This window comes from Chroicocephalus ridibundus, chromosome 2, assembly GCF_963924245.1.
Source record: "Chroicocephalus ridibundus chromosome 2, bChrRid1.1, whole genome shotgun sequence".
NCBI classification, from domain to species: domain Eukaryota; kingdom Metazoa; phylum Chordata; class Aves; order Charadriiformes; family Laridae; genus Chroicocephalus; species Chroicocephalus ridibundus.
The window spans coordinates 127103425-127131152 of NC_086285.1; the positions used below are offsets into that span (position 1 = coordinate 127103425).

Consider the following 27728-nt stretch of genomic DNA (forward strand, 5'->3'; position numbering starts at 1 on the left):
GCGGTGCCGGCGCTGAGGGCAGATCCGGCGGAAGGCGGCGGCGGCGGGCCGGTGCGGCGGCGTGGGTCTTCCCGTAGGGATGGTGCAGGACCCGCGGGGGCGGCTTGTGGCGGAGCTGCTGCTGCGGGCGGGGCCGGCCCACAGCATCCTCTGCCTCTGCTCCCGCGCCTTCGTCGAGTGAGTAGCGGCCTCGCCGGCCCTGCGTGTCCGCGTACCCCGTGGCCCGGGGAGGTTTCCGCTGGGGGCGGAGGGGGGGCTCGGGGAAGGGCCGCGCTTCGTATAGGTTGTGCTGACCAAGCGATACTGGCGATGGCGGGGCAGGACGCGAAGGAAAGCCCACCCAACCGTACGCCGGTTCCCGCGGGGGGGGCCTTACCGGAGCGGGCCCGGCCCGGCGGGCAGCCGCGGCCCCGCCGGTCGGGGCCCCCTCACCTCCCGGTGTCCGCTCCCTCCCCGTCCGCTCCTGCTGCCCCGGGCCTCCCCGAGCCGGAGAGGGGGAGGGGGTTTGCCAGGGAGGGCGAGGGGGGGGCGATGTTACTGAGGGGCGGTCTGTCGCAGGAGATGGGTGATTTGGGATAGCGGAACTTTTGGTCCCTTCCTCTGCGGATGGGAGATGCCGTGGCCGTTACCGGAGATTTTTTGGTGTTAAAGTACGCTCGGTGTTTAGCTGAGACGCTTGGCGGAGATGCGGTGCCCTCAGCGTTGTGTGGGGGCTGAAATACTTGCAGTTTGGGACTGCAGGCACTAAATTCCACCCACTTCAGCAGAACGTTTTGTGGGCCAAAAATTTGATTCCCGGGTATTCTGTGTAGCAGCAACGTTTGCTGAACATCTCCCACGTGGGCTTTTTGCATCAGGCTTTAAAATGCTGCCTTTTTCATATTTTTCTTAGCTTCATGTGTTCAGAATCACAGAGCAGCCCAGGTGGGAAGGGACCTCAAAAGATCATCTGGGCTAACATTTAATGGGAAAGGAAGCTCAGATGAGGTTTTCTCGCACCCTGTCTGATTGCATCCCTCCAGTGATGGGGACTTTGCCACATCCCTGGGGAGGTCATTCTACGGAAGGATTGTTTTTACTGTAAAAAAAAAAAAAAAATATATATATATCTTTTAATAATGACCTTCTGCATCAATGTCACTCTTCATTTTTACAGAGATCGAAGATTATATAAACTGGGATTAAAAGGATTTTATGTCAAAGATGACAATGACAGTACAGGTAAGGTAATAAAACGTACTGTGCAAAATGATGTGCAGTTAAAATGAGTTATGTGTGTTTACTTAAGGTACAGTAGGACTGTATAACTGCTAACCCATAGTTTCGTTCTTATTTCTGGCTTTTCTGTACTTTTGTTATGGGGATGGATGTGAACAATAACTTAGCACTGGCATAACTTTCAAGTTACTATAATCTTGATGTGGAAGTCTGTGTCAAACCAGGTGCGATGCTTATTCCTGTTTGCACAGATTCAGCAGCTCACGTAGTCTCTGCTTGGTGCACAGAGCAGATTATCTCACAAGTGCCTGACCTGCTCTGAAATCATAATTTCAACTTCCCTAGCTCAAAATTAATTATGTAACAGAGGGTCTGCAAATCCTAGATGTTTGCCTGGGAGTAATGCTGTCCTGCTGCTACTACCCCAGTCTAGGACATTGGCTGTCACTGATTCATCTGCTGGGCTAGAAGCAGAGAAGAAGCAGTACCCCTGATGGGGAAAATTATGATTTGCATGTACATTAGGAATCATATGAGGAGGACTGGAGGAGTAAGCCTCTTCCTGCTTGCTTGTATTTTAGGGATAATCATGGTGTATGCCCTGGCAGATTCAACACCAGTCCCTTGCTCTGTCCTCCCGAATTCCTCACGCATGCCTATCTGAACATAATTCCTATGGTATCTGATTTTTCCATTGCTGTCTTCCTAGCCACAGCGTCATATAATGGTTTGATTTGAAAGGAGGGAGTCTGAACAGAAAAGAATGTCCGTAGAAGCTGAGAGTGAATAGCACAGGTTAGATGGAGGCAATGTGAGTGAAGTGAAGAAGGAGAAAATAAACCATGGTTTTGTGCATATATGACTGAATTGTGGGAGAGTTACCAGTTAAAAACAGAAGAGTCTTGTGCTGTGTGATAATTTGGCAGTAAATATATCCTGACAAAACTGAAAAACTTAAGTGGTTTTTTTTAATCAAATGTGTTAAGAGATGTTGTATTTCTTAAGTTTCATCAATATAGAGTTCCTACTTTTTGAGTGGTATATGTCATTTTATATATATATATGATGTTGCTTAAAAATTTGATAGATGTGTATTTCAAGCAGTATTTCAATAGTTGATTGTTATTTCTGAGATAATTATGTTATTTGATAGATGTGTATTTCAAGCAGTATTTCAATAGTTGATTGTGATTTCTGAGATAATTATGTTCTGTAGTTCACATGTATTATTGTTGTAAAAGCGTATTATCTTTCTTAGTGTGTTTTTTGAAAGATTTTTTTTGAAACCAGCAGTTTTTTGTATTTTAAGCTTGCTCTGATACATGCCAAAAGAACTCCTGTAAAGCATTTTCTTTTCCTAATACTGTTTTTTCAGTTGTTCGTTGGGCGTTACTGTAGTTTGCTCTGCAAGTTATTGATGTGAATGTTTGTGGTGGGTTGACCCCAAGCACCCACACCCTCTACCCCAGTTTTTATTGTCCAGCATCACATTACACAGTATTCACTATCCCTTCAGCCACTTTGGGTCAGCAGTCCCAGCTGTGTTCCCTCTGTCTCTTGCCCACCGCAGCCCACTTGCTGGGAGGGGGCAGAGTGGGGAGAAGAGAACATTACGATGCTGTGCAAGCACCGCTCAGCGATAGCCAAAACCTCCATGTGTTATCCACATTGTTTTAGTCACAGATCCAAAACATCGTGCTGTCTGGGCTGCTATGAGGAAAGGTAACTCCATTCCAGCCAGACCCAGTGCAGTGTTTTGGCTGTTGAAGTTAGATTTTGATTCCTACTGATAGTTATGCAGAAATTAAATACTTATGATGAAAATTTTAAGTGGGAAAGGAAGCTTAAGGGGTAGTTCTGCTAATTTTTGTGGGCCGTGCTGTTGCACTGAGGTATTGGAACTAGCTCATATTCACTTAATATAATTTGTTAATAGGGGAGGAACAAGCATCTGAAGAGGAGAACCGTTGTCCCAATGCTACATTAAAGGTGAATATTAATCATGCTCTTGACCTGGAAGAAGTTGAACTAGACTCGGAGGCCGAGCTCATGAAGAGTATGGGATTGCCTCTTCAGTTTGGTGGGCAGTCAGCCCACAGGGATATTGTGGTAAATATTTATTTGCTTTATTTGTTGTGTTTACTTTGTGTTTCCAGACATAGGTGCATGTCTGCTCCTCAGTTGTTTTTGAGACTGCAGTTCATGGAAATGTATCCGAGCGGGCTTTAAGCTGCCTGCCTCGCATACTTGTAACAACATGCAGCACCGTGATCTGTGCCATTTGTAAAATGCACCTGCCAGTTTGACTAAACAAGGTCAGGCTGTGCTTTATGCTTCCATATCTGTACTGCTCTTGTTACTAGAGAGATTTAGTTTAAAACAGTCATGGTAATGTTGATGCTCTGCTTCAGAACAACTAGTACACTTGAACCTGAGCACCCGTATTCACACTGTCTGCTTTAACCATTTAGCTTTAGATACTAATATGAAAAGCTAGTTCCTTAGATCCCCCTTGCCGTGATAAAGCCGGTCTGTTCCAAAGGGCAGGAGGGAGGCTTGGTTGCTCCACTTCCTGTAGGTAGTGGTTGAGCTTTACGTAAAGACCGAAGTTGTGCACAGATGAGAAAAAGACAGAGGGATATCCACTTTGTCCATTCTGTAGAATACAGACCTCCCTGGCAGTGAGAGATTGCTTTTGTGCAGAGCACTCTGGTTCTGACCTGATTAATTTGTAAATAAATAGGAGAAGCCTGTACATGATTTTAGTTGATGGCATGTAAATAGACTTACAGGCGTCCAGCTTCAAGGCTAAGGTATATGCATGATTTCTGTTGCTATGTAGTAATACTGCAAATAAGTTTAATGAGAAAATAATGTCTGTTTTTACTAGATTACTACTAAGCATTGTGCTTTGCACTGCATTTATTCACGTGACATTAAGAGGGATGTGGATGAAAGATTAATGCCAGATCACTGAACCTAACTTCTCTGTAGTCTACCTTATGCATTTATCAATGCAACAAATCTAGGGATTGTAGCTGATGAACCCTCGGAGTAATGTATGTACGTTTGTGGTCTTTTGCCCACGTGTGTTGTCATCCCTCATCACCACCGCCTTTTTACCTGCCAAACTTAATTGGGCAGTTTATGAAAAAAATGGGCAGATTTATTTGATAGAACAAGTTATTTTTCTTGGATGTTTTTGTGTTGTTATACATCTGTAAGCACAGGAAGTCCCACTAAAACAAGTGAAGTTGTATTTGATGAAACCAACAAGTTACCTTAGTGTTTCCTTTTGATAACAGGTTTCTGTCTTCTGTTCCACTAGACAACTGTAGGAGTCTGAGTTTGTTGTAACAAGTGAAATGGTTGTATTGCACAAATGAAAGGCCCACCTGTTTGGAGAGGAGGCTGTTTCCTTGTGTTTGTCAGCCAACTTGGAGATCTTCAGATGGGAAGAATATTACACCCCTCTTTTGGGTCAATATCTTCAGGCATGCAGAAATTCAGCTGCAGGATTTACAGAGCTTATGAGTATAAAGCAATGTCTTTTTGTTTAAAGCACTCAAAGATAGGCAAGGATTTAACAATCTGTTAGGCTCAGCACTACCCTACTAAGACACCTCAACACTGTTTGCTGGCCAGGCAGATACCAGGCGACTGAGCCTCCATGGCCCCTCGAAACAGGTCCTTGATGTTACGGAGATAGTGTTTTACTGTTGAGCTCAGCCCAGTGACCCCTCAATTCCTGACCAACCTCCCTTTAGGACTTGATGATGTTTCATGTTGATGTCTTTCCTTCTGAATCCTTGAGCTACTAATGGCTTCCCTCTCAGCAGCCCCACTTCGGTCTGTAATTCTGCCTTTTTGTGTGTGTGTCTTTCTATAGACTTTCTCACAGCTTCCTCAGAAACCTCAGCCAAGGTTATGCAGCGGAGCCCTATCAGACCCATAAACCCTACAACCTTTTGTGGGGAGAACGCTAACGGCAGGGTTGCAGTAAGAGGGAGGGTTACAACAGAAACAGAAACGTGCTTGGAGAGAGGACAAAAGACTGCATATACACTGTGGACTTCTAAGTCTGTTTTTCCATTATATTCAGGCAACAGAAAATTATAGAAAGAGGAGTAACATGAAGATTATGAAAAAGAAAAAGAAGAAGAAAAAAGAGTTACAGAAAAAACATGAGGATAAAATGGGACAGGAATGCCAGGATCAAGCGTGTGATGGTCGTATCCAGTCCATTCCTGGTGAGCTGGCCCTAGCTACAGAGCAGTGTGAGAAGAGCAGCAAACCTCAGGATGTAAGTGAAGGGAACTGTGAAAGTTCAGAAAGTCTTGCAAGTAAGGCTTTACCCAGTGAACTTAAAGAAAAATGGGAGAAGTACTGGAGCGAGTATGGAGAGGGCCTTCTTTGGCAAAGTTGGCTGGAGAAGCATCAGGAGGTCTCATCGTCTGAGACCACCACAGCTTCTGAGCCTTGGAATAGTCCGGACACCATGGAGGAGTGGGAGCAGCATTACAGTGAACTGTACTGGTATTACTGGGAGCAGTTTCAGTACTGGACAAGTCAAGGATGGACTATTGAGAGCTCACACGGTGATGTCGTGGAAGCTAATGGGGTTACCCAGGAGACACGTTTTTCAGAAAAAATGGACTTGGTTAACCAAGGGGCTGAACGCAGTGAAGCGCTGAGCTTGGAGCTGTCTCCCTCTGTCACCAGAAGCGAAGAAACACTCCCTTCAAGCGCTGAACCCCACAGTGAAATAATCTCTGGGATTTGTAATTTAAATCTGAATTTGGAGGAAGTGGAGCAGAGCAGTGCCACTCTAACAGTAGCCCACCAAGGTCCTCAAGAGCGTAGTTCATCTGACAGTGAAAGCCGGAAGGAGCCCTGTGATGGAGCAAACAGGAAAAGGAGTGCATCTTGTGAAAATAAAAGCGTTAACCAGTCAGGTAATACAAGATCGGCTAAAATTGATTCTTCTAGAATTTCTCTAGGTGGTCATATATAAGAAACAAGGGCATGTCTGTCTTATGCTGTTTTCATGTTCTTTGTAAATGTTTAGAGGTACTACAGAAGGTGGTGAGAGAGCATTGTTAGTGTGTATTTATTTATGTTAGTATTGATATTGCAGCTGTGTCATTCAGCTGATGTCTCTTATCACTGATTGTCTAAAATGAATGAAAACTCAGGTTTGATGTTCTCATGAATCTGACAAATTTTAAGATCATCTTTTTGAGGGGGGAAAAAAAGTTCTGCAGTTCTGGGGTTGGTGTTTTGGTTTTTTTTGCCTTCTGTCTAAAAATGACATACATGAAAATAAACTCTTGTTTTGTTGTAGTGGACCAGATGTCTTCCAGAGGTCCTTTCCAGCATTAAGTTATCAATTAGTCAGTGAGCTGCAGTCATCCTTACAACCCCAAATTCATACGTTCACAGCTAGTGCTAACAAGTGAAAGTGCCAGGTAACGTAGTAGTATGGTAGAAGACAGTGGCTTTTCCTTACGTTACTGGAAGAGCTTCTGTGAGGGAGGTACAAGACTGGGCTGGAGACGTTTTTGTCAGCTAGTTCAGCGTGCAGAGAAAGGAGAGAGACATCTCGGTTGCCTGCCAGTTCTTCCTGACAGCGTTTGCTGTAAGCAGCAGCCTAACGTCTTTCCTGGTTGTTCTATGGTTTCTCCCACTCAGAAGGAGGGATGAAGCATGTGAGTCAAGTGTCAGCAGCCTGGGGCTTCAGTTTGGTCAGAAACCTCTTGAGTCTGCTGCTAGTGACTTCCTAAGGAAGGAAGAAGCAGGTGTGGTCCCATCTTGATCCTACAGCATAGTTGGAATGGGAGAGGTGAAAGGAAAATCTCCTTTCCAACAAGAAATGAGAGGAGTGTTGGAATCCTCTCTTGTTAAATGTATGTGAATATCTTTGCATAGCTAATGAAATAGAAACAAAATCTACGCACAAGGAAGAAAGTGTTTTGAATTTGTGCCTTGTAGGCATTTTACTTTTCTTGGAGAGCTGAGATAATTTGAAGTTGGTCCTGCTTAAGATTATTAGCTCTGCAGCGTAACTAATGCTGGAAGCCTGCATTGGTATGTTGTCCCTCAAACAAAGACAGGTAAAGCTATGCACGTTTGGCACTTGAGCCTTATTTGTCAGATTCAGGACAACCCGCAGACATACTTTGGGGACAGGAAAAATAAGGAATTTATTTATGCAGAAGGAAAATGTGATCTCATCTATCTTTTTTAGGTTCACAGGGGTCATGTAGCTCGAATTCAAATGACAAAGAACAGTTGCTGCTTCGTGACCAAGATGAAGATGAGGATGAAGAGCCCCCTGAATACAGACATGCCAAAATCAAGAGAAGGCAAGTCATGAAAATTAGATGAGCTTTTTTCTCAAGAAGCCCGGGTCCAGAAGCCTCCTGATTTATAGAAACTGTTTGTTTGCTTGAGATTGTGAGTTAAAACTTCAGTACAAAACCCGTCTTCCATCACTGCTTATCACTTTACCTGGCAACAAGCGGGGAGATATTTCTTCTCTTCTGCTGCTTTATGAAAACAATATATGGCCTTAATGATTGTGCAAGGTGACAGTACTATTCTTGTGCCAGTGAAGTATACAAGATTGTTAAATCGGATAGGACAACTTGCTTATGTAGGTCTAATTAGTGTAGATAATACAAGAACTATAGTAAATAATTGGTGTTGTTTAACTGAATTGTATGCTGCCAGTAAACTGCTCAGTGCTCTGGCAATCATAAAATAGGTAATCTCTGCCTTGTCACAATCTTTTTCTTTCTTCTCTAAAAATGTATAGCCTCAAAGATGGCAAGATAGGTCTCCCTCTCTAATAAATTTACAAGGTCAAAGGTGAAGGGATGGATGGAATTACTCTCTGCTAATCATGTAGCTTTGGTTTTGTTCTAATATTTTGCAGTTGCCATAGCATTAATAATAGATAATAATATAGATAACATAATAGGTGATGAAGGTAATTTGGAAATAGAGTGAACAAACACTGTCTTCATCAGTTCCATGTAGGTCTTGATAGTAAACATTTTAAGAGGTCATTTGTAACAGTTGGAATATTATAACCCTGATAGAAGGATATACATCCCTAGAATTGGGTAAAAAAAAAAAAGGAAAAAGTATGTGCTTATGCACGTATGGTTTATCTGTAAAAATTGTGTTTTTTACAGTAAGTAACTCTGTCATCTGCATTTTTTCCTAGCCATGAACTGGACGTGGATGAGAACCCAGTAGAAGATCCTGAGGAGACCTGCTCTGTTTTGGGTTTCAAGTGTGGCACAGGACAAAAGTAAATGCTTATGAGGAGCTTGGGATTTATTCATAAGTCACCTCTCTTGTTATTATTCAAATAAACCATTTGTTTCCATTCCTATGCCGTTAAAATTTTGAAGATGATTCCCAAAGTTAGTCTCTGCTTCTAATAAAATTTTCATCCTTTGGCTAGAGAGAGAGATGCAAAGTTTCAGACACTAATTAAAGAAGAAGAAAAGTGCTTTGAAACAGAAGCTTAACTCATAAGGTAGTTGCAGTTGTGTAAGTGTTAAATGGCTGGTCGGCTACTTAAATTAGAGCTCAGAGGCTCTGACAATGAATGGTCCTCTCAGTTTGGAGTCCTGTGAGCTTAGATCATAATTATTAGCTGTTTCATATTGGAATGATGCTTCTTTATGCTAATAAAATATTGCTCTACTGATAAAGTGTTGCCAGGGTATTGACCAGTGAAATTTCATAGGGCACAGGTGGACTGTAGCTTAGGTTTAGTGCTTCTGCAAGGTGCAAGTTGTTTAGTACATATATATATATATATATATGTTTCAAAGAGGAGTATGTTTTGTAGTTGACAATCTCTATTCTATTTTATAAAAATTATTAAAGTGAATTGCCCAGATTCAGATTTCCCTTTTTTTTTTTTGTTATTGCATTTGCCAGGAGACCAAAGTAGCTGGTTTTGGTGGCTGTAAAGAATCTTCAAAAGACATTTCATTCTATTAATCAAGATATTTTTTCATTGCTATTCTTCAGGCTGGTCTGGGAAATTGCTTCCACCTAACGTTATACACCTATGAGGAAAAAAAAAAAAATCTAAAACCAATTCGGGTAAACATTTTCAAATAAAAATATTTAAAAGTTTTCATGAGGGTGCATTGTTTTGCAGCTACATCCAGTGACGTATATTTTAAGAGTGGAGCAAATGTCTCAAAGAAATAATTTAGTCTAAATAATTTTCTGTAGACATCAGCATTCATATAAAGGCTTCCAGATTAGAAATTAACCAAGTCCTTTTTTTTAATTTTTTTTTTTTTTTAAATTTCAGGTATGGTGGAATTCCAGATTTCACCCACCGAAGTGTGCAGTACTTGGAGAAAAAGGCAAAACTCACGTCCCGATTCTTGGATATGCGTAAACCAAGGAAGAGCAAAACCACACACATCTTCTTTACAGAGGAATCTGAAACATCTTGCAAAAAAAGTAAAACTTTGAAAAAGGTAGGTTTAATTGTTAGTGTTGCTGTAATTCATAGATTTATCTGCTCCCTTAGCTGTTGTTGAATTACAAAATGAAAATATTAATTGTCCAGAGTAGGTGGCATTTTTTGAGTGTCAGTCCACTGCTTGTTGTTCTTTTTTCTTTCTTTTTTTTTTTTAATTTCCATGCTTAGGTGAAGAGTAGATAGTTTAGGGTGGATATGGAAGGCCCTTGGTGGACTCTTGGCAATCTATCAAGAGGAATGCAAGCTTAATGGCGAAGTTATGTGAAAGGCATTCTTAACATCTGGGTGCATCGTTCTTTTAGAGGTGTGTGTAGGTTTCTGTAGTTACTAAAAGTGTCTCTGATTTTAAAAGGCATGTGAGGGCATTTGTTTTAGTGCTGGCACTTCAGCAGTTAGAGAAAAATGTTTGTATAGGTTAGTGTATTTCATGTAACTGGTGTTCTTAGTAATGTGTATCAATGCTTTTGCTTACACCTCTACCTGCATTTATTTTCACCTATAACTTTATGCGTTTTTTTTTTAACTCAGAAATTAGAAATTAGTAGAAAAACTTGGTCACTCTTTTTCTTAGTTGAGTCTCTTTAAAATCTGTTACCTCAGATTTTCAATGTTAATTTGCCTCCTGGGATGCTTGGCCTTAACACCAAGTGCAAAACACTCTTTTCTGGTGGTGACAGCACATACTGCATTGAACTCCAGTCCCATTGCTATATAATTTTTTATCAAAGGCTTGATCACCTGAGGCCAGTGTAGTTCAAGAGCAATTTTAGTTATGTGAAGAAAAAAAAAATTCATAAATTTCCTCAGACTTTGAGGAACCCTTTCGGCAGAACCCTTTAGCACATGCACCATTTGGTACATCTTAGAGCTGATGCAGCTAATGTATGAAGTTAATTTTACCTGTTTATCCAAACCTGGAAGGCAGAATTCTCTGCCTGATTGCTTCTTTGAATGCGGATCAGAGACAAGATAGTTAATTAAAAAGTAGTAGTCCTCGTCCATCTGACTATGTTTCAGATATTACTTGAGAATGTAACTGTATTTGTCAGTTGATTTCTGTGGATTTCCTCTTTTGCAGGCAGTTGGTATCTAGTTCACAACGACAACTTGTTTTCGAAATGTTGTAAAAAGGGAGCAGAATTAAGGACTTGCGTATCCTGAATTTTTTGACTGTGCCTATTCTATTTTTTTCAAAATACATGTGGTTGAGAGTGTATGCATGGCAGGTGCTTTTGAACTCTAATGCTTTTAAACTAGCCTTAGAGTTCAAAAGTAAGCTGGTAACAGTCTAATCGTCCATGTGATTTGACAATCTCAGGTGGAGAAGTTCTTAAAGCGGGTTAATAAGCCTGGGGAGGAAGCCACATCCCAGACAACCTGCCCTCAGCGTAAAGCGGAAGCATCATCCTCGAGCAGCGACTCGGAGGATCAGGAAGGTGTTACTGCCACACAAACTGTGACACTGAATGCTGAAAACCAAGAGCCACCATCCTCCAGCGTGGTCTTCACAGAACCTGGAGGGAGTAACCTTGAAGAGGAAGCACAGGATGCAGCAGCAAGTGGCTCCAGTGGCCAGGCTGCCAGCAAGCAGGAGCATGGCTGCGGGCGGCAGCTAGTCCCCTTGGATATTCCCGATTATCTCCGAGCAGAGACAGAGGATGTCAGTGAAGGTACATCAGTTTCCCACAAACTGGAAATTAATTGGCAGTGGACTTAACGCTGCAATTTGGGAAGGCAGTATTGTGTGGAATTTACTTATTCTCTTTATCCAGAGAGACTCGTTAGGTCCAAGGGGTAATAAGGCAAATTGAGAGCTGTGCTAGCAGCAGTAGGTTATTCCTGGAGCGCCAGAATCCCAGATCTTGTTTCTAACATTGGCAGTATTTCTTTATAGATAAACAGTCATTGTTGATCCTAGATGTGATCTAACGGGTCTCAAATTCATACCCTTTTTCCCCTGTAAGGATGAGGGTGATTAACTTCAAGTAGATGCACAGACCATCACGTTTGGGGTTCTCAGATGCACAGTGCTGAGCTTTGGGGAGCATGTGTTGTTGAAATTATTTTCTAGGGAAAAAAATAATTATATTAGAACTTTTCTATTTAACACTCTAAACAAAGGAAAACGGGATTATTCAGGTTTCTACATATAGTTTAATTCTTCCTGCAGTAATTCAGTTATGTTAGATTTCTACTGTAAAACTCCTGTCCAGATTGATTCTTGTTCCTTATGTAAATAAGGGCATTAAATTGGTCTCTGATCCACTTGTTTGCTTACTATGTAGAGTTCATTACCATCAGTTGAAGATGATGGCTAGCCTTTTAAGGCTCTTAAATAATGGGTGAAGTGTTACGATTTTTAGGACTGTGACTGTTTACCTGTCAGGTAACACTATACCCTGGAAATATAGGATGCTCTTTTTTAACTTAAACCACTAATTTGCATAATCTGGCAAACAGTAATTAAGGACATTTAGCAGTGTTGTTAAAACATGAACAGTTTGTCTTAACTCTCTTATGTCTTAACTGTCACCTACCTACCAATTACATTGCTAGCCTGCAAGAACGGTGATTGTTAACTTTTGCAGTGTCTTCCAGCTGTAGATGAAAAAATTACCACAAAGAAGAAGGAGAAAAAAAGGAGGAGAAGGAATAAAATTGCGCTGGGAGCTATACCTGCTGAGATTGCTGCTGATCCGGAGCTGGCCAAGTACTGGGCACAACGCTACCGGCTGTTCTCGCGGTTTGATGAGGGAATTAAACTAGACAGAGGTGTGTTTAGTGCAGAGTGCACTGAATTGGTGGTGTAAGATGTATCCAAACCCATGGCCCTTCTCGCAGTTTATTACTGATTTCCGTATAAGAGGAGCATTACTGAGCATGCGTTAGCACCTCTGGATAAATTCCATCCCCCAGCGTGCAGGCGAACAGAAGTCTTGGACTTCAGTAGACCTTCTGGCATGGGACACCCTTGTTTGCATTAGTCCTAGTGTTTGCTGAAGATCATATTGTACCCAAATTATGCTTGGTCAGGACTTTTTCAGAAGCTTGATTTCTATATTTTCTAAAATAATTTTGTGAGACTTCCAAAAATGCTGATGGATTTAGTTTTGTTCTGACTTTCAGCAGTCAATTTCAAAGTTTGGGGTTTTTTTTTCCCATGTTTGCAGGAAAACCGCTTCCAGACCATAAATTTATAGGTAAAGGAGGAATTAGGATTACTGCGTTTTTGTGTCTTGGGTTTGTAAGCCTTTCACTTCTAATGCTCTCTCACATAAACATGTAGATTATTTGGCAGACCAGACATCGCTGTAAAGAAAACAACAAGTCAGATAGGAGAGAATATATTTCTGGTTCTGTTTGTTACAGAGCATAATTCTGGTGTATAAAGTTTTTCATGGCTGTCTCAGTGGGCTTGTCCTTGATAAGCTGGAGTCCTCAGCACGAAGTTCAACAAAGCATTTACCGAGATTCAGGCCTATCTGTTTGCTTCAGCGAGACTTTGTTTGCTTAGCAGATTGCCAGACTGACCAGAGTTTATCATCTTCAAAGCCTCCATTTCCTGGTTGAATGCGCTAAGCCAAAATTGTTGAGATTAATGCTAAACCTTCAGTTGTTGGGGAGGTTGGTTGGCTGTTTTTAATTCAGGTGACCTTGAAATAAGAGGCGAAAATACACTTCTTCCCTTTCCTTTGCAGAGGGCTGGTTTTCTGTTACTCCTGAGAAAATAGCTGAGCATATTGCCGTCCGCGTTAGCCAGTCATTCAACTGCGATATCATAGTGGATGCATTCTGTGGGGTTGGAGGAAACGCTATTCAGTTTGCACTGACCTCAAAAAGAGGTAAGCAGGTGTTGTATATATTGTATTGTATTATTTTGTTTCTCCCTAAAAATTTGGGTATGCACTCTTGTTGCGTGAAAAGGGGCCAAGCGGTTTTGGCAGAAGATAAACCCCCTTGCGTTCTAACACTCCTCACCGAGGTGGGAGGCTAGGTGCAGCTAGGTTTAAATTCTGAGTGATGCCCAATTCAGCACTATCAGTCCAATCGCTTTTAATATGTATTGAACTATTAACGATTTGGATACAGTAATAGTGGACTGCACCTTCAGTCTAGTTGTGCTCCTGAACTAGCACGGCCACTCTCGAGTCTTTGGTTGCGTTCAGTGAGAAAGCGAAACGACCAGTTACTTAAACAGAGCAGTTTATTTAAACAACAGATATACAGGTTCTTTAGGATTGCCGGTGATAAATACACTGTCTACAAAGCACGTGCAAATAAAGATATTGTTAAGTATACAAAAAGCGCGACAAAATTATAAACGATACAGCCTGGCTATAAATGTAGGGTAAAGATTCTCTAGAGAAATTTCTAAGTCCCCGAGAAAGCACTCGGTGTAGTCGAAGTCTTACCCAAAGGCGTCCCTATGGGGGGGAAGAAAGGCTCAGCCCGTTGACTGATACCGGAAATCAGCAATGGAATTCTTCGCGATGGTGTCTTCCCTGGCATCCCCTCTCTCTTGGGCTATTTTTATACTATTTTTCTATTTTCGAAGTGGAGTTTGAGTGACTTCAGTCATACGTACTTTTATTATGATTAATGTACTCAAGGAGGAGTGTTCGCACCTTGGGGGCGGATAGTCTCCAGGATGGAGGTGTGTTTTGGTACATCGTAGTGAGCAAAGTTCGCACAAAGGACAGCATTTCGTCAACATTTGACGAAATGTTGGCTCAGGTAGCGTGTAGGCTGCTTATCTGTTCCGTAGTACCATCTCGTCCCCATATCTGCTATTTGTCACAAGGGAAGGCCACGGAACAAGTGCGTTCCGTTCCATCCCTCGTGTAGTTTCGCAAACAACTTAGTACAGGGAATCACAGATGTTGCATTCTTCGCGTGCCAGCTGCGGCTGTATTCTACCTCAGAAGCCTCTTGATTTTATGACTTTCCTTAATGTGTGAACAATGCTGTATTTTTGTATTCTTGGCCAATTTAGTAATTATTCCACAACTCTGTTTGCTGATTATTTTTTTTTTTATAATTTTTTCAGTGCTTCTAAAGCAACGAGCTTTTTTGCTTCATCAGACTCACAATATGAGTTCTGTGTTTTTAAAAAGGACCTATAAAACTACTTTTCTATTTTCAGTCAGAGTTGGATTTGTGTTGTACTAGTCAGTTATTTTTATGTGGCATAGTAACTAGTCTGTCAGATAAACTGAAGATTGCTGGTAAAGGTTGAGTTTTGTTTGCAGCGCTGACCTGCGGAGATGCCACAAAACTGATGCTTTTCCCAATTGTTACGCTAAGTCTGTGTACTCAAAAGCAGGTTATGTGTGAATAGTACTTAAAATGGGATCACCTGCAGGTGCAGCAGAACCAAATACAGAAAAGTGATGATAACTTAGTATTAGTCTAAGTTCCTGTTGCCAGCTAATGAAATTGCAGTGAAACATTGAGAGTGTTTTCCGTAAAGACATTGACTACCTCGTGTTCCTCTACTCATCAATACCAGCTCATCTAATGCTTCTGAGTAATTTCTGAGCAAGACAAATGGCAGTTTCTACTGCATGAAGTTTGGTAGGCTATGATCCATTCTATAAATATTTTCTAAATTTCACTTAGCTTTTTGTATTTCCTGGACAAATTTTTATTTCTGTGATTATGTACTGCCCTTGTCTCATCTCTCTTGTCCTGCATTGTTGGGTGGGTTTTTTAAACTCAATTTTCAGTACAATGTGATCAACCACAGATACATGTTTTATCTTTAAAATGGAGAAGAGTAAGTTTCTAATTGACATCATTTAAGTTGTCAGGCTCCTGACAGCTAAGGTTTCCTCCTAAGGAGGACTTCCTCTCTTAGGTGGACAGCCTTACCTGTCCATTACTTGAGCTGAGATGGAGGATTGTCACAGTAGTAGATGTATGACTGCCAAAAGCTAAAGCTCTCTAGCTTTGCAACACCAGCTGAGCCTTCCCAGTCTTGGCTGTGTGGCTTCCCTTGCTGGTTTGTCAATGCAGTGGTTCTGCTCTTGGTGAAACCTCTGCTTCTGCCACGCAGGGGCAGGTTCTTCCTCTCTGAGGAACCGTAGCTTCATGTCTACCATGACCTACAAAACTGAAGTAGTCACTCACCGCACAACAGTAGATTATAGATGTGACTTGTATCTGGTGGCTGCAGAAGAACACCTTCCTTCTGAAACAGCCTTTTGGTGGTCAGGTGGCATTCGCAGTTCACATCAACCTGTGCATTTGCTCTCTCTTTCATTTGCAGTGATCGCTATTGATATTGATCCCGAGAAGCTCAGTCTTGCACGGAACAATGCTGAGGTCTACGGTGTGGCGGATCAGATAGAATTCGTGTGCGGAGACTTCATGGTGCTGGCTGCCGACCTGCAAGCAGATGTTGTGTTCCTCAGCCCACCCTGGGGGGGCCCTGACTATGCCACTGCCGAAATCTTCGATATCCAAACCATGATTTGCCCAGACGGATATCCTTTCAAAGTTACCCATTGTTGTGATTTTCAGTCATTTATGAGTGGTTTTCTTTCTCTCTTCTCCTCCCTCTCTTGACATGGGCTTTGCATGTCCAATTGGCTGATTGTGGATGATATGACCAGCAGCTGAAGTCCCACATGTGCCACATTTGTTTAGTCCGCTTCCCCCCAGCCTCAGCTATATGACTTTGACCACCTAAAATTAAGTATTATTATAATTTTTTTAAAAAAAAGTCTTAAAGTTATTTTTAAAAGCAAAAAATTCCTTAGAGAATTGTAGTAGCTTCTTAACTTAAAGCGTTAATTCAGCAGTTTTAAGTCCTTTATATTATTTTATTAAAATATCCTGAAGTAATCAAATAGCCATGTGGTGTGTATATATAGGTAATAATTAGTTACATGAGCTAGACTTTGTCATTAATTCCACTTTTTAATTGATTTATAAAAGGTATATCTTAGAATATCTTACTCAAACTACACTCAATCATAGCACCTGCTATGGGGTTTTTTTCTACTTTCTAGGGCAATAATGGTAAAATAGAATTTCGGCATTTAGACAATACTAATTTCTGCATTTTAGAAGAGTATCTAACTCGTACACCCAGAAGACTAACTATAATTTAATTGCATAATAACTGAATTTGGGACATATTTTCAAAATTAATGAATATAGAGCAACTTCTCTTTCCCCATTCTTGTTTTTTCCTTTACTGGCTTCTACATTTGAAATCTTCAGGCTCTCCAAGAAGATCACGAACAATATTGTGTATTTTCTACCTCGGAACGCCGACATTGACCAGGTGTGTTACTCAATAAGGGCTTGGTAACTATAGAAAGCTCAGCTGGCTTAAAACAGAAGTATTATAAGCACAAACTTCAAACTTTTAAGTCAGTTCAGCTGAATATGGGAGGGGTCTTTTGTTTTAAGTTGGAACCTTATGTTAGGCGATTTCTGTGTTTGCAGTACTCTTGATATATTTAGAAATAGGAATAGTAGATTATTTCCATGATTTTGATACTGTTCCTTCATAAAGCAACAGATTGGAGGTTCTTAGAGAAGATCCAAAGCTAGTACATTTCTTGAGTGCCAGACAGATACATCATTACAAAAGAAAAAATATTTTAACCAACTGTCCGGTAAGTTGCTGAGTCCTAAACTTTCGTGGCTTTCAGTTTATGAAGGAGTTGCAGGAAATCATTGTACAGCCTGCAATCACTACTATCACTGATTAGCAGAGCAGAGACAAATGTCGTGCCCCCAGAGGTGGTACTGATGCTGTCCACACAAGTGTGTGGTTCCGCATAGGCTGCTCACATTGCAGTGATTAGATGGTTAAATTTGTCGCTGACTTGATAAACACACCATTTGTTTCACTGGTGTGGGGTTTTTTTTTTGTGTTAGAGAATTTCGTTAGAATTTTTTAAAAGTAATTAGATGACTGTAACAATTCCCCTGAGTGTCTGGTTTAGTTTCCTCTGTGTATTTTCTATGTTAATTACGTCTTGTAGCTTTTTGCAAAGAAGAGAGCCGTCAGATGTTCTCCTCACCTGCAACATGCCACAGAACTTCCCAGGTTTATTTCCTGTTTTTCCAAAAGCTGTGTCTTACTTAGAGCAGGCAAAGTCTCAATCCACATGGTGGCTCGCAGAACTGTTGGTGGCAAACAGCTGGCTTGAGAAACAGGCTGAAATTCACATGGCCTGAGTATTAGCACACTATGAGCCTGTGCTATGCACAGCACCATTTATACAGCAGGTGATGATTCCGTTGCTTTTTGCATTTCAGGCCAGTGAAATGTCAAAGTGGCTTATGAATATGTGATCAGGGAGCTTAACTTCAGGCAGTTTCTCTGCTTATGAATATGTGATTAGGGACCTTAACTTTAGGAAGCGTTTCTCTAGTTTCAACTTCTAACCACTGCATTTTATCAAATGCTTCATTCCTATGATGAAAAATTACCGTACCAGGTTTCTGCTCTGCTCATGAGCACTTTTTACTGGATTTATAAATGGGAAAAGGCATCTATGGTTCACTTATGTTCCCACAAAAGCATCTAAGAGTACTATCCGCAGGCCTGTGCCTGTTCCTGCAGTAAAGCTCAGCACCTCTGCGTGGTTGGGTAAGGTGTGTCTTGCCACCTCTACATCTTGCTCCAGTTGGCTCTGGATGTTTTTGATGTGCTCTTAAGTGACCCTTGATGTACCTCCATGGGTTTGCCTTTGCTTAAATGGCTGAGGAATAACTGCTGTTGCTCAAAAACATGGCTTTGTGGTCATGGCTGAGTTGTTAAAAGCACGTGGCTGTAGGCCTGGGTTCATTTCAGTCGTCCAGGCTATGGGCCACTCTTAAGAAAAGAAGTCAGCTCCTCATGCCTTTCTCTAGAGATTGTGCCAGTATAAGGAAAAAAAACAAAAAAAACCAACTAAAGGTTGATGATCTGAGAACGTGGATCTAGCCCACTGTTTAGGGAAAATTAGTCTTAATCCTGTGTGGACAGAGGCGTGTCAAACATGACCATCCCAAATGTGACCTTAGTGGGCACTCTAGCCCAAAGGAGACCGGTTATGGGTTTGGCTGCCATCACTCTTGACACTTAAAAATGAAGAAGATTCTGAATTTACTGCCACTACACTTCCAGGGGTGTGAATCTCCAGAAAAACAGACTTATCATTGAAGTTCCTACATGGTTAGTGTAGACGGTTGTATTCTCAGTTTGCTCATGGTTTTGCCCACAGTTCTCATGTACGTTACTTTTCTCATGGACCAGATAGGGCAGCTTCTGCTGCAACAGCTGCCTTGACAAGGGCCTGTGGACACCAGTTCTAAGGTGTAGTGATGTAGCTTGGCTGATTAATGTAATCCATAAACTCTAGGGGCCTATAAAAGCTTGATGATCTTAAATATTTTGTGCAGGAGGTTGATACCTGAAAACTGAGTAACTTGGATAAAGCAATATTTGCTGAACAGATTATCTGGTGCCTTAGTTTTGAGCAGAAACTTAAAAACCTAAGTTTGATTTGTGATAACATTGCTCAGGCATGTAAGATTTGCGTCTTCTGTGTCCTCAGAAATTAACTCTTTGTGCTCATACACATGTAAGGCTTTCAGAGATCGCTTAGCTCCCCGGGGAGGTGGTCAAACACGCTGAACGTGTAAGGTGGCAGTTGTTAAAACTTAAGCACTCTGCCTCTTGTCTCTTGTTGACTGGCTTGAGTCTACAACTGAGGTGTGCTTGTGTGCTTTGTCAATTAAAATTGATTTAGAAGCTGACTTAAGTGCAATTGCAAACTTCCACAAAGATGTTTATACTGACTGTAAGCCAGTGTATCAGTGCAAGTTTGCTTGTCTAACAGTAGATCTCAAGCACAAATAGAAAAAAATGCCCAGCAGTTGAAGCAACGTTACGATAAAAAGTGTTTAACCTTTAGTTAAGGTGGTGCAAATTTAACAGAAAATCTGTGCTGCTTTTTACAGTTATAGACTTGACGTAGAATAGGGATCCTGCTGCTGGTGTGAAAGGGGGTGGTCGCTGACCTTGCCCTAGCTGCGTCGGAGGACTTGATGTTCATTGCCTTATTGGTAAACAAGACATCCAGCCATGTTCCACGGGATTTTATTGCAAAACCAGTGCTTATTATGTCTGCAGGCACAGCCTTTTCTGTGTAGAGTTAGTCTCAGAGAGAGAGAGAGAGATGGGGTTCTTTGAATTCCCTTACAAAAGTCACTAAGTGGAAGAGGAGAAACGAACTTCTGTACTTCTGCCTCGAGAGGGAGCAGCGAACCAGTGGAATATGGTTGGTGCATTTAGCAGAAATGTGAAACATCTCATTTAATTGCACCAAATCTCCTGGTTTACAAGCATGTACTTGTTACAAAATTTGTAATGCATACAGGTCCATAATTACGTCGAATCAATCTTTCAAAATACTATTTTTAGTTGAGGAATAATCAGGAATTATTGTATATATGTATGTGCACATAGTTTAAAAAAATACATTGTTTAATTAATAGTGCCTGTTAAGTAGTTCATGTGACACCCTTGTTGATACCCATCTCTTTGCAGCATCTTAACATCCAAGTCTTTTCTTTAAGGTTGTTTTTTTTTCACAACCTTTTGTGAAAGGGGGGATGGTGTGGATACTACCAGTCAGGAGTATATTAATACTGCTTCAGTTCTGAGGGGCTACACTGGTATTTGTCTGCCGGTGGTGTTTTTGAAAAGCAGTGAATGTACCGCTTGGGGATGCAACAGTGGTGGCACTGGGAGGGTGCACTGCATGAGAGCAGCTCTGTGGTTGACGTGGTGCGACACTTCACAGATGTGTGAGAGATCCGGTGGGAGGTGATAAATTCTGTGCACTAGCAAGGTGTTCATGGTCATATGCTCTTCTAGCTATATTATTTATGGTATTTTCCCATGCGATGCCTGCTGGTTGACTGGAACTATATAAACTGGGATCATAATGCAAATTGGCAGCCTCTCTCCACTTAAACTAGCTAGTGATTTATTTGTTACCAGCCAGTTGTAGTTCTGTCCATCATGAGCTGACCTTTTGGCAGTCTGCTTGGTCTTGTATGGTTTTGTAACACAGTCGGTCCCCACTAGGAAGATCTTACAGGCTGCATTTGTTCACTCAAGATGCTGTGTTTTTAAAAACTGAAGCAGGGTAGGAGGCAGGGAAAGGTTTACATTAGTCTTTACGCACTGTTGTTAATTCTTTTTTTTTTTTTTTACCAGTCATTTTTCAGACATTTTCCTGTGTTTGTATGGAAAATCTTGTGTGCGTCTTTACTATTTGAAGGTTTGATGACTGCTGCAAAACCATAATCCCTGGGTTTGGAGTTTCTTGGGTTTTGGAGACAGGTGTTTGGTTTTTTTTGCTGTGTGATAGATCTACCTAATTTAGTGAAATTTCCCTGTTGTTGGAACTTTTGCTGTCCTAAATGTTGGTGTCTGAGACCTGGTTTTTATTCCAAATACTGCCAGAAGAGACAAATTACCTTTTGTTGATTGTCTAGTGTGTAGAGTGATTCCCTGAGCCCAGAATTAAGCAAAGTGCTCTTGACCCTGATAGTCATACAAAGAATACGCATCATGTAGGTACTGTACCTTTTTTCTTGCCTTTGTTGCCACCTCATCTTTGTCGCTCAGTTTGAGATAATCTAGAGTTAGACACCAAAGCCCTGTTCTATCTGCAAGTCTAGTGTTTGGGTGGGAAGATGTTCTTGAAAGTCCAGTTGTTACAAATGACTGGTCAATGAAGCGAGTGGAAAGATGGGTAAAACTAACTAATTTATTTTATTATTTTAATTCTACCTGGTGTCAGCCGGAGAACAAAAAATCATACCAGAGACATCAGTTTAATTAAAGAATATATGCTAGCCTCTGTGATGTAAGATATCTGATGGGAGGCTGACTAGTAAAACTACCACTGGCCGCTTTGATTTAGCTGTCATTTTTAGACTGGAGACCTAGCCAAATGGGACCTGCCAAGCAACGTTGTGTTTATTTAGGAGTAAATACAACAATGAGTAAAGCAGGGAGTGGGAGGCCGGGAGCTGAACTCAGATGGATTGTATTTTTAAGATGCTTGGGTATTAGGGGAGTTGGCAGGTAAAAGACTGTGGGTTGATGTGTTTTGCAGACTGATAATTTCTAGGTGAACGTAATTGTGTACACTTCAGCTGTGACTATCATGTTAATAACGGCAGCTTTTAAGCAGCCCACTTTAAACTCACATCTTTTCTCTCTCCTTGATAAAAGATAAAGTCAGAAGATACCCCCAGCATACACCAAGCCGGAGTGGCACTTCTGGACTTCAATATTTCTAAAGCTCTTAGCACTTAAATCCTGAATTGTAGTTTGCCCACCTCAATTTAAAAAAAAATAAAATAATGATATCTCCAGCCTGTCAAAAGGTGGCAGCACCAGTGTGGCAGTGGTGTAATTGACCTAAAGATGTGCATCTTGAAAAATGCTGCCTGAGTGCATTTTGTTTTATTATGTTCAGTGTAAAGAATACCATTGCCTTTTTTTTTTCCAAGTGCGTTGGGTTTTTATTTTCCCCTAGCCTTTAGGTTGGTTGAGGGGGGAGGGGTTTCTTCTTTTTACTAGCATTCTGTAAAATGAAATGAATCACAGTGTCCTTGTGTGACTGCCTATTAAGCCAAAAAGCTTATATTTCTCATACCACAGAAAAGGTATGAGAGAAATTTCCCTCCTTTCTTGGAGGAGGGAAAAAATGATGATAGAGCTTTTTATGCACGGTAACCTTTGCTGGTGGCTGGAACAGATAGGAAGTGGCTTTACTAAAGGATGATTTAAAAAAAAAAAAAACAAACTGCAAGGCCATCAGGAAAACCTTTGAGTTCAAAAATACACCTGAATAATATAAAAAAAGTTTGTACCTTAAGCAACTTGTGCTCCTGAAGTAATCTTCCATGTTCATTTCCCTTTTCGTATTTCTTTTTCTGATGTCTCCTATTTTAAACTTGAGACCAAACCTGCTGGCTGCATTTTGAATGCTCTGTGTCCGTAGGTGTGGACTATTTCCATCAGCAGTCACTGAAAGGAAGGACGAAGTATCCAGGTGAGAGGGATGTAGGGAGGTGTCCACTGAAGCTGCATCCTTTGCCTCTGCCCCCCTGAGTTACATGGGTTTGGGCTAAAGAATAAGCCAGGATGAGGAGAATTGCCAGCAGGGAATTGTTGTGTTTGCACAGGAAAAGTAAACAAATTTTGGACTCGTCTGGTGTTTTAAAGAAACTAAGCCTTTCTGTACTCACCACTGTAGTTCACTTCAGAAACAGATGTGTGTCCGTATTTCTAAATATAGGTAAGCACCTTTGCTTTTTGTCAAAGCATTGTTCCTTAATCCTCTCCAGTTTTTAGAGGGCATCCCTCCGCCAAGCTGGCACCTTTCTGGAGCTTGGTGTGTGGCAGCTTTCCCTTGTTAAGCTGTCAGGGTTGACTGGGCCCTTCTGAGGAAAACTTGGCAACTCCTATGTAATTAAATTTGCAACCTCCAGCAATTTACAAATAAGCATCGTTGCAGAGGATCTGCGTTTCCTCTGAATATGAGGGCGGGGTTGAGAGAGTACGCGGTGCTGGATCCGTCCCTGCCAAGCCCCTGTGCTCATTAGATTTTTGTCACCGTTGGGTTTATCAAATACTTTTAGCAGTCATTTGAAATTAGTCTTAGTTATTCTGGATTTAACACTTAGAGACTAGACACAGCATATGTCACTTCTCGGGTGCCCTTTGGTGGATGCCACCCCTCAGCATTTGCCTGTGTTACCAACGAAACATTTTGCTTTATTGGTCTTCGAAGAGAAATATTTACTGAACGCTTGTGTTTAATATCAATGCATTAGTCATATGTGTATATGTTAGTGACACAAATTGTGCCCTGAAAGCGGGAGTATGTAACCTCGAGACAGTAATTTCAGTATTCTTATATTAAGTTGACTAATCCAGTTAATATTTTAGAATAGTTAAACAACATTAGCTATAAAGTGCAAAGCCTCTAACGCGTTTTGGAAGGGACGTTCCAGCTTTAGTTCGTAATAAATTAAAAGTACAAACTTAATGTCTTCCTAGAAAAAAGTATGGATTGCCCCACAATGGTAACTGCTTTTAGGATTTCAAGTAAGAAAAGATAAGTTGGGAAATTAACATTCCTGATCACTTGCCAATTTCAGATTCTTGTGCTATTTATAAGTCATCCAGCTTCTGCTTTTTTACTTAAGTGGCAGGTTCCTTTTTGACAAGAAGGTGGAGATTTTTTTCCCATTACCATTAAATTGAAGGATGAAGAAACCACTCATGCTTTTGTTTTTGTCTGCAGAAATGAAAAAAAATGGAAAGGGAGAGGGGGGAAAAAAAAACCAAAACAGAAAAGTAAATGCTTGATTTAAATAAGTGTGGTAATTTTCTGGACAAGTCAATAAAAGTTCAAAGTATAATTTAGATTAATCTGTTATTTCCTTTTGATAGCAGGCTGGTTTTTTACTTACAGTAAAATAGAGGAAGTTCAGCATGTTTAAATATAAACCTGCGTTACAGAGTCAAGTCTCCAAGGAGTTTAGAAGTGTTAATAACGCAACCTGAACTTTAAGTTTCAGTTGCTAACGTCACGGACTTCTTGGTTCAAAGATCAGTTAAAATCTACTGCAGGCTTGTAGACCTTGATCACTTTGCCTGCCTGGGGAGTTCCCCTGCACAGGGAACTGTAGAAATAGTTTTCCTGCAGCCGGCAGGGAAAACGGCAGCATGGAGCAGAACTGGCTGTGGAGCAGGGACACTACTACAGCACAGGTCCTGGGGGTCTGCGATGTGGGGAGAAAAGCAGTCAACACTGAATTTTGGTGGCGTTCTTTTCCTTCTGTCTGTGCGGTCTGTCCTGGTGAGAAACAGGCAGCCTTGTGCGGCTGTCGGTCCCTCAAAGGGGTCATGAGTAGGACCGGAGGAGGAGAAGGTATTGCACGCTCCAGTCCAAAATGCAAAGTCTGCTGTGAAACGTTGTCTGTTTGTAATTGTTGAGCATTAAAGGTGTGCACCGGGCTCGGGCAACAGAGCATGAACGGTGAAATTCTCACTCCAGTGATCGTAAACACAAGAGCTGGGACCAGTGCTGCCCGACGGGCTCTCCCTGCCTGCAGTTCCTCAGCTGCCCGCAGCCTTGCCCTCAGCACTGCCCGACACTCCGGTGCACACAACAGCTTGCAACAGCAACAACAAAAAAAATGGGGTTTGTGAGGTCCTCTGCCTGTTTGGGGTTTTGGGGTTGTTTTGTTTGGGTTGTTCTCCCCCCCGCCTCCTTCAGTGCAATCTTTATGCTTCCTAATTCCGGGATTTGGTTTTACTCTTCTGCCAAAATGTTGGATTTTTGACGCCTTCAAAGCACAGTTTACAGCTTGCTTTTTGCCCCAATGGGGGGGTGTCTCAAATGCCCTCAAAGTAGCCTGCAAACCAGAGTCTAGCATCCCTTGCCTCAGCATGGCATGTGAAACGATGAGTATTTATCTTTAGTTCTGAAGTCCTCTTATTTTCATGGCTTGGGGTGAGGGGGATTTTTCAGTCACAAGAAAGCCACAAGCCACTTCTGTGAGTAAGAGGAGACATGGAAAGAGGAGCAGAGACATTAGGTGCCAAGGAGCATTGTCACCAGTCACAGAGCAAAGATGTGGCTTACGTGGTATTTCACGGGAATAAAAAGTTCGGGGGTTTGCCTCTTTTCCTGTGCATTGATTGATTTGTTGTTTGCTCTTTGTTTTTCAGGTGGCTTCCTTAGCAGGGCCGGGAGGGAAAGTTGAAATAGAACAAAATTTTCTCAACAACAAACTGAAGACGATAACAGCTTATTTTGGTGATCTAATAAGGCATGACACCTCTTGAACTCAGTGTGGGTTCTTCTAAACCCAGCCTCCCTGACTACTGCTTTGCTTAAGCTTTTGTACAGCTGGCTGGTCAAAAATGACTTCAAGCCATTTTCCGCTTTTAATTTCTGTTTACAGAAATTTGTTCTGTTTATTGCTCCTGTCAATAAATGTTTTATAATAATTTTCACAAAATTGTAAACGTAGAGGAGCTGTGAAGATAGGAAAAGAGACCTTTATAAAATGCAGTCTTGCGAGGTTCAAGTCCAATCAGTTGAAGGGAAGTTCAGGATTTTTTTTTGCAACTCTCGCATGTGCTACTTCTGTACTTGCTCCAGTTTGGAGCATTCACAGGGTCAAAAAGAATAGCCTGGACGCCGCTGTGTGTCAAGAACTGCTCCCAGTGCTTGAGAAACAAAAGCATCTGAACATCAGGTGGAACTGGACGGTCAGCTGCACCACCAGAGGTTAACCCAGTTTCACCTCTCTGGCTCCCTGGGAAACCCTTTCAGCTTGTCTTTGTAGGACAAAGGTCCACATACTTCTTATCAGTGAGTGTTCCGGCTTGTTCCAGCACAGGGAGAGAAGCGGGACATGTTTGTGGCTGGCAGCAGAGCTTTACCCTCTGGCTTTATTTATTTAATTTTTTTTTTTCCTCCTTGCCAGCCCTCTTCATTACAAAGATATTTTGAAGGAACCTTCGGACAGGAGGCTTGTCTCAGTAACCAGAGGGGCATGTGTGTCCCCCTCTTTTTGAGGCCTTTTGGATCCTGGCCCCGGGCTTCAGGGAGGGCAGAGGCAGCCTGGATCTCTCTGGTGAGGGCTCTGTGCTCCCACTTGGGCTTTGGGGGGCAAGAGTGGCTTTTGGGCACGTCTCCAAGCAGGAGAGGAGGCAGGTGAGATGCGTCTAGGGCATGGATATGGAGCTCTCACTGACATGCACTTACAGTAAGTACCCAAGACCAATTTTGAACATGTTTTTGAGGTAAGAGTGTAGGTGTATAGTTCCTAAGATAATAAATTAGTGCTGCTTCTCCTTTGCTTGGAGTGCAGCAGGATGCTGAATGCGGCAGAGACTAAGCACTAAACCATGCATTAGTGCTGAAAAACAAAACTCTCTAGAATAACTGTGTAGAATAACCAAATAAGAGGATTTTTTTTTTTTTCCCCTGTAAGGAATGAATTCCAGCTCTTCAAATCGGTTGGACTGAAGCGTTTGTGTGTGTACGGGATGTTAAAAAACACATGTACAACCTGTCTCAGTGCAAGTTTGCGCAGTAAAATAGCACTTGGGACATCGTTGGGTTTTTTTCTAACTTTACTGTCCATCCAGTACCAGACAAGTGCTAAACTGTTAATGACCCTTACATCCATGCTTCATGTAAGGTATTTTAGATAATTTGACTGATTTGTATCACTGCATTTTGCCGCTGTACTGTGGCAAGGAAGAAGTGCTGTAATCATGCCAGACTCTGTCAGTATTTAAAGGGAATAGTAAAGGAAAGAAATAATCTGCGCTTCAGTATTCCTTAGAAGTTTGCTACTTGGAGGCAGGGGAGGTTGGCAAGGGTGCTAGTATTACAGGAGGTCCAAACCTGCTGCAGCAGTGGCGCATGAATCTAATGATGCTGTTAAATATTCACTACAAGCTACAAAAAGAAAAAAATCCAAGAAAGAGTCATAAGGACAAATGAGGAATAAATTACTTTATACTGTGTATGTCACAGTACTCTGTACACTAAAATTTGACTATATTGGGCTCATTACTGCTTACAGGAACACTGTGTCGTCCTCTTTGGTCCTCTCTTCCTCCCTAAAGTTAAGAGGACTAGCTGTAGAAGCATTTTGAGATCTTGCTGATGTGGCTTCTGTGAAAGGAACTTCTATGGGGGAAATAACAGTGAATTCACTTCTATCTTCAGGAGAATAGTCAGGTTTTGTTCAGTGCCAAATATGTAAAATGTGGAAGCTGAAATATGACATAAAAGGTCCAACATTTACTGTTGTAATGTTTACTTCCAATATCATGCACTTACTGGTGAGACGGAACGATTTCTCAAACGTCTCTGCTGAGCTTTGCAAGCACACGAAGCACCAAAAGTAGAAGAATATCCTTGCT

The 27728-nt window shown here is 41.6% G+C and overlaps 2 protein-coding genes across 3 annotated transcripts in view; both read left to right on the forward strand.

The window, feature by feature from the left end:
• TGS1 (trimethylguanosine synthase 1) lies at nucleotides 1–27605 on the forward strand. Its single transcript, XM_063326889.1, has 13 exons — nucleotides 1–177; nucleotides 1157–1221; nucleotides 3155–3327; nucleotides 5321–6173; nucleotides 7466–7583; nucleotides 8450–8536; nucleotides 9563–9734; nucleotides 11058–11409; nucleotides 12338–12511; nucleotides 13438–13581; nucleotides 16008–16224; nucleotides 16952–17030; nucleotides 25512–27605. The coding sequence occupies exons 1-13, from the start codon at nucleotides 80–82 to the stop codon at nucleotides 25626–25628; spliced, it is 2649 nt and encodes an 882-aa protein (XP_063182959.1). The 5' UTR covers nucleotides 1–79; the 3' UTR covers nucleotides 25629–27605.
• Nucleotides 25771–27728, forward strand: part of LYN (LYN proto-oncogene, Src family tyrosine kinase) — an 86423-nt gene continuing 84465 nt past the window's right edge. For both annotated transcript variants that reach the window (XM_063326882.1, XM_063326885.1), the window contains exon 1: nucleotides 25771–26557. In XM_063326882.1, the coding sequence (XP_063182952.1) occupies nucleotides 26524–26557 (34 nt within the window). In that variant the 5' untranslated portion in view covers nucleotides 25771–26523. The remainder of the gene's footprint in view (nucleotides 26558–27728) is intronic.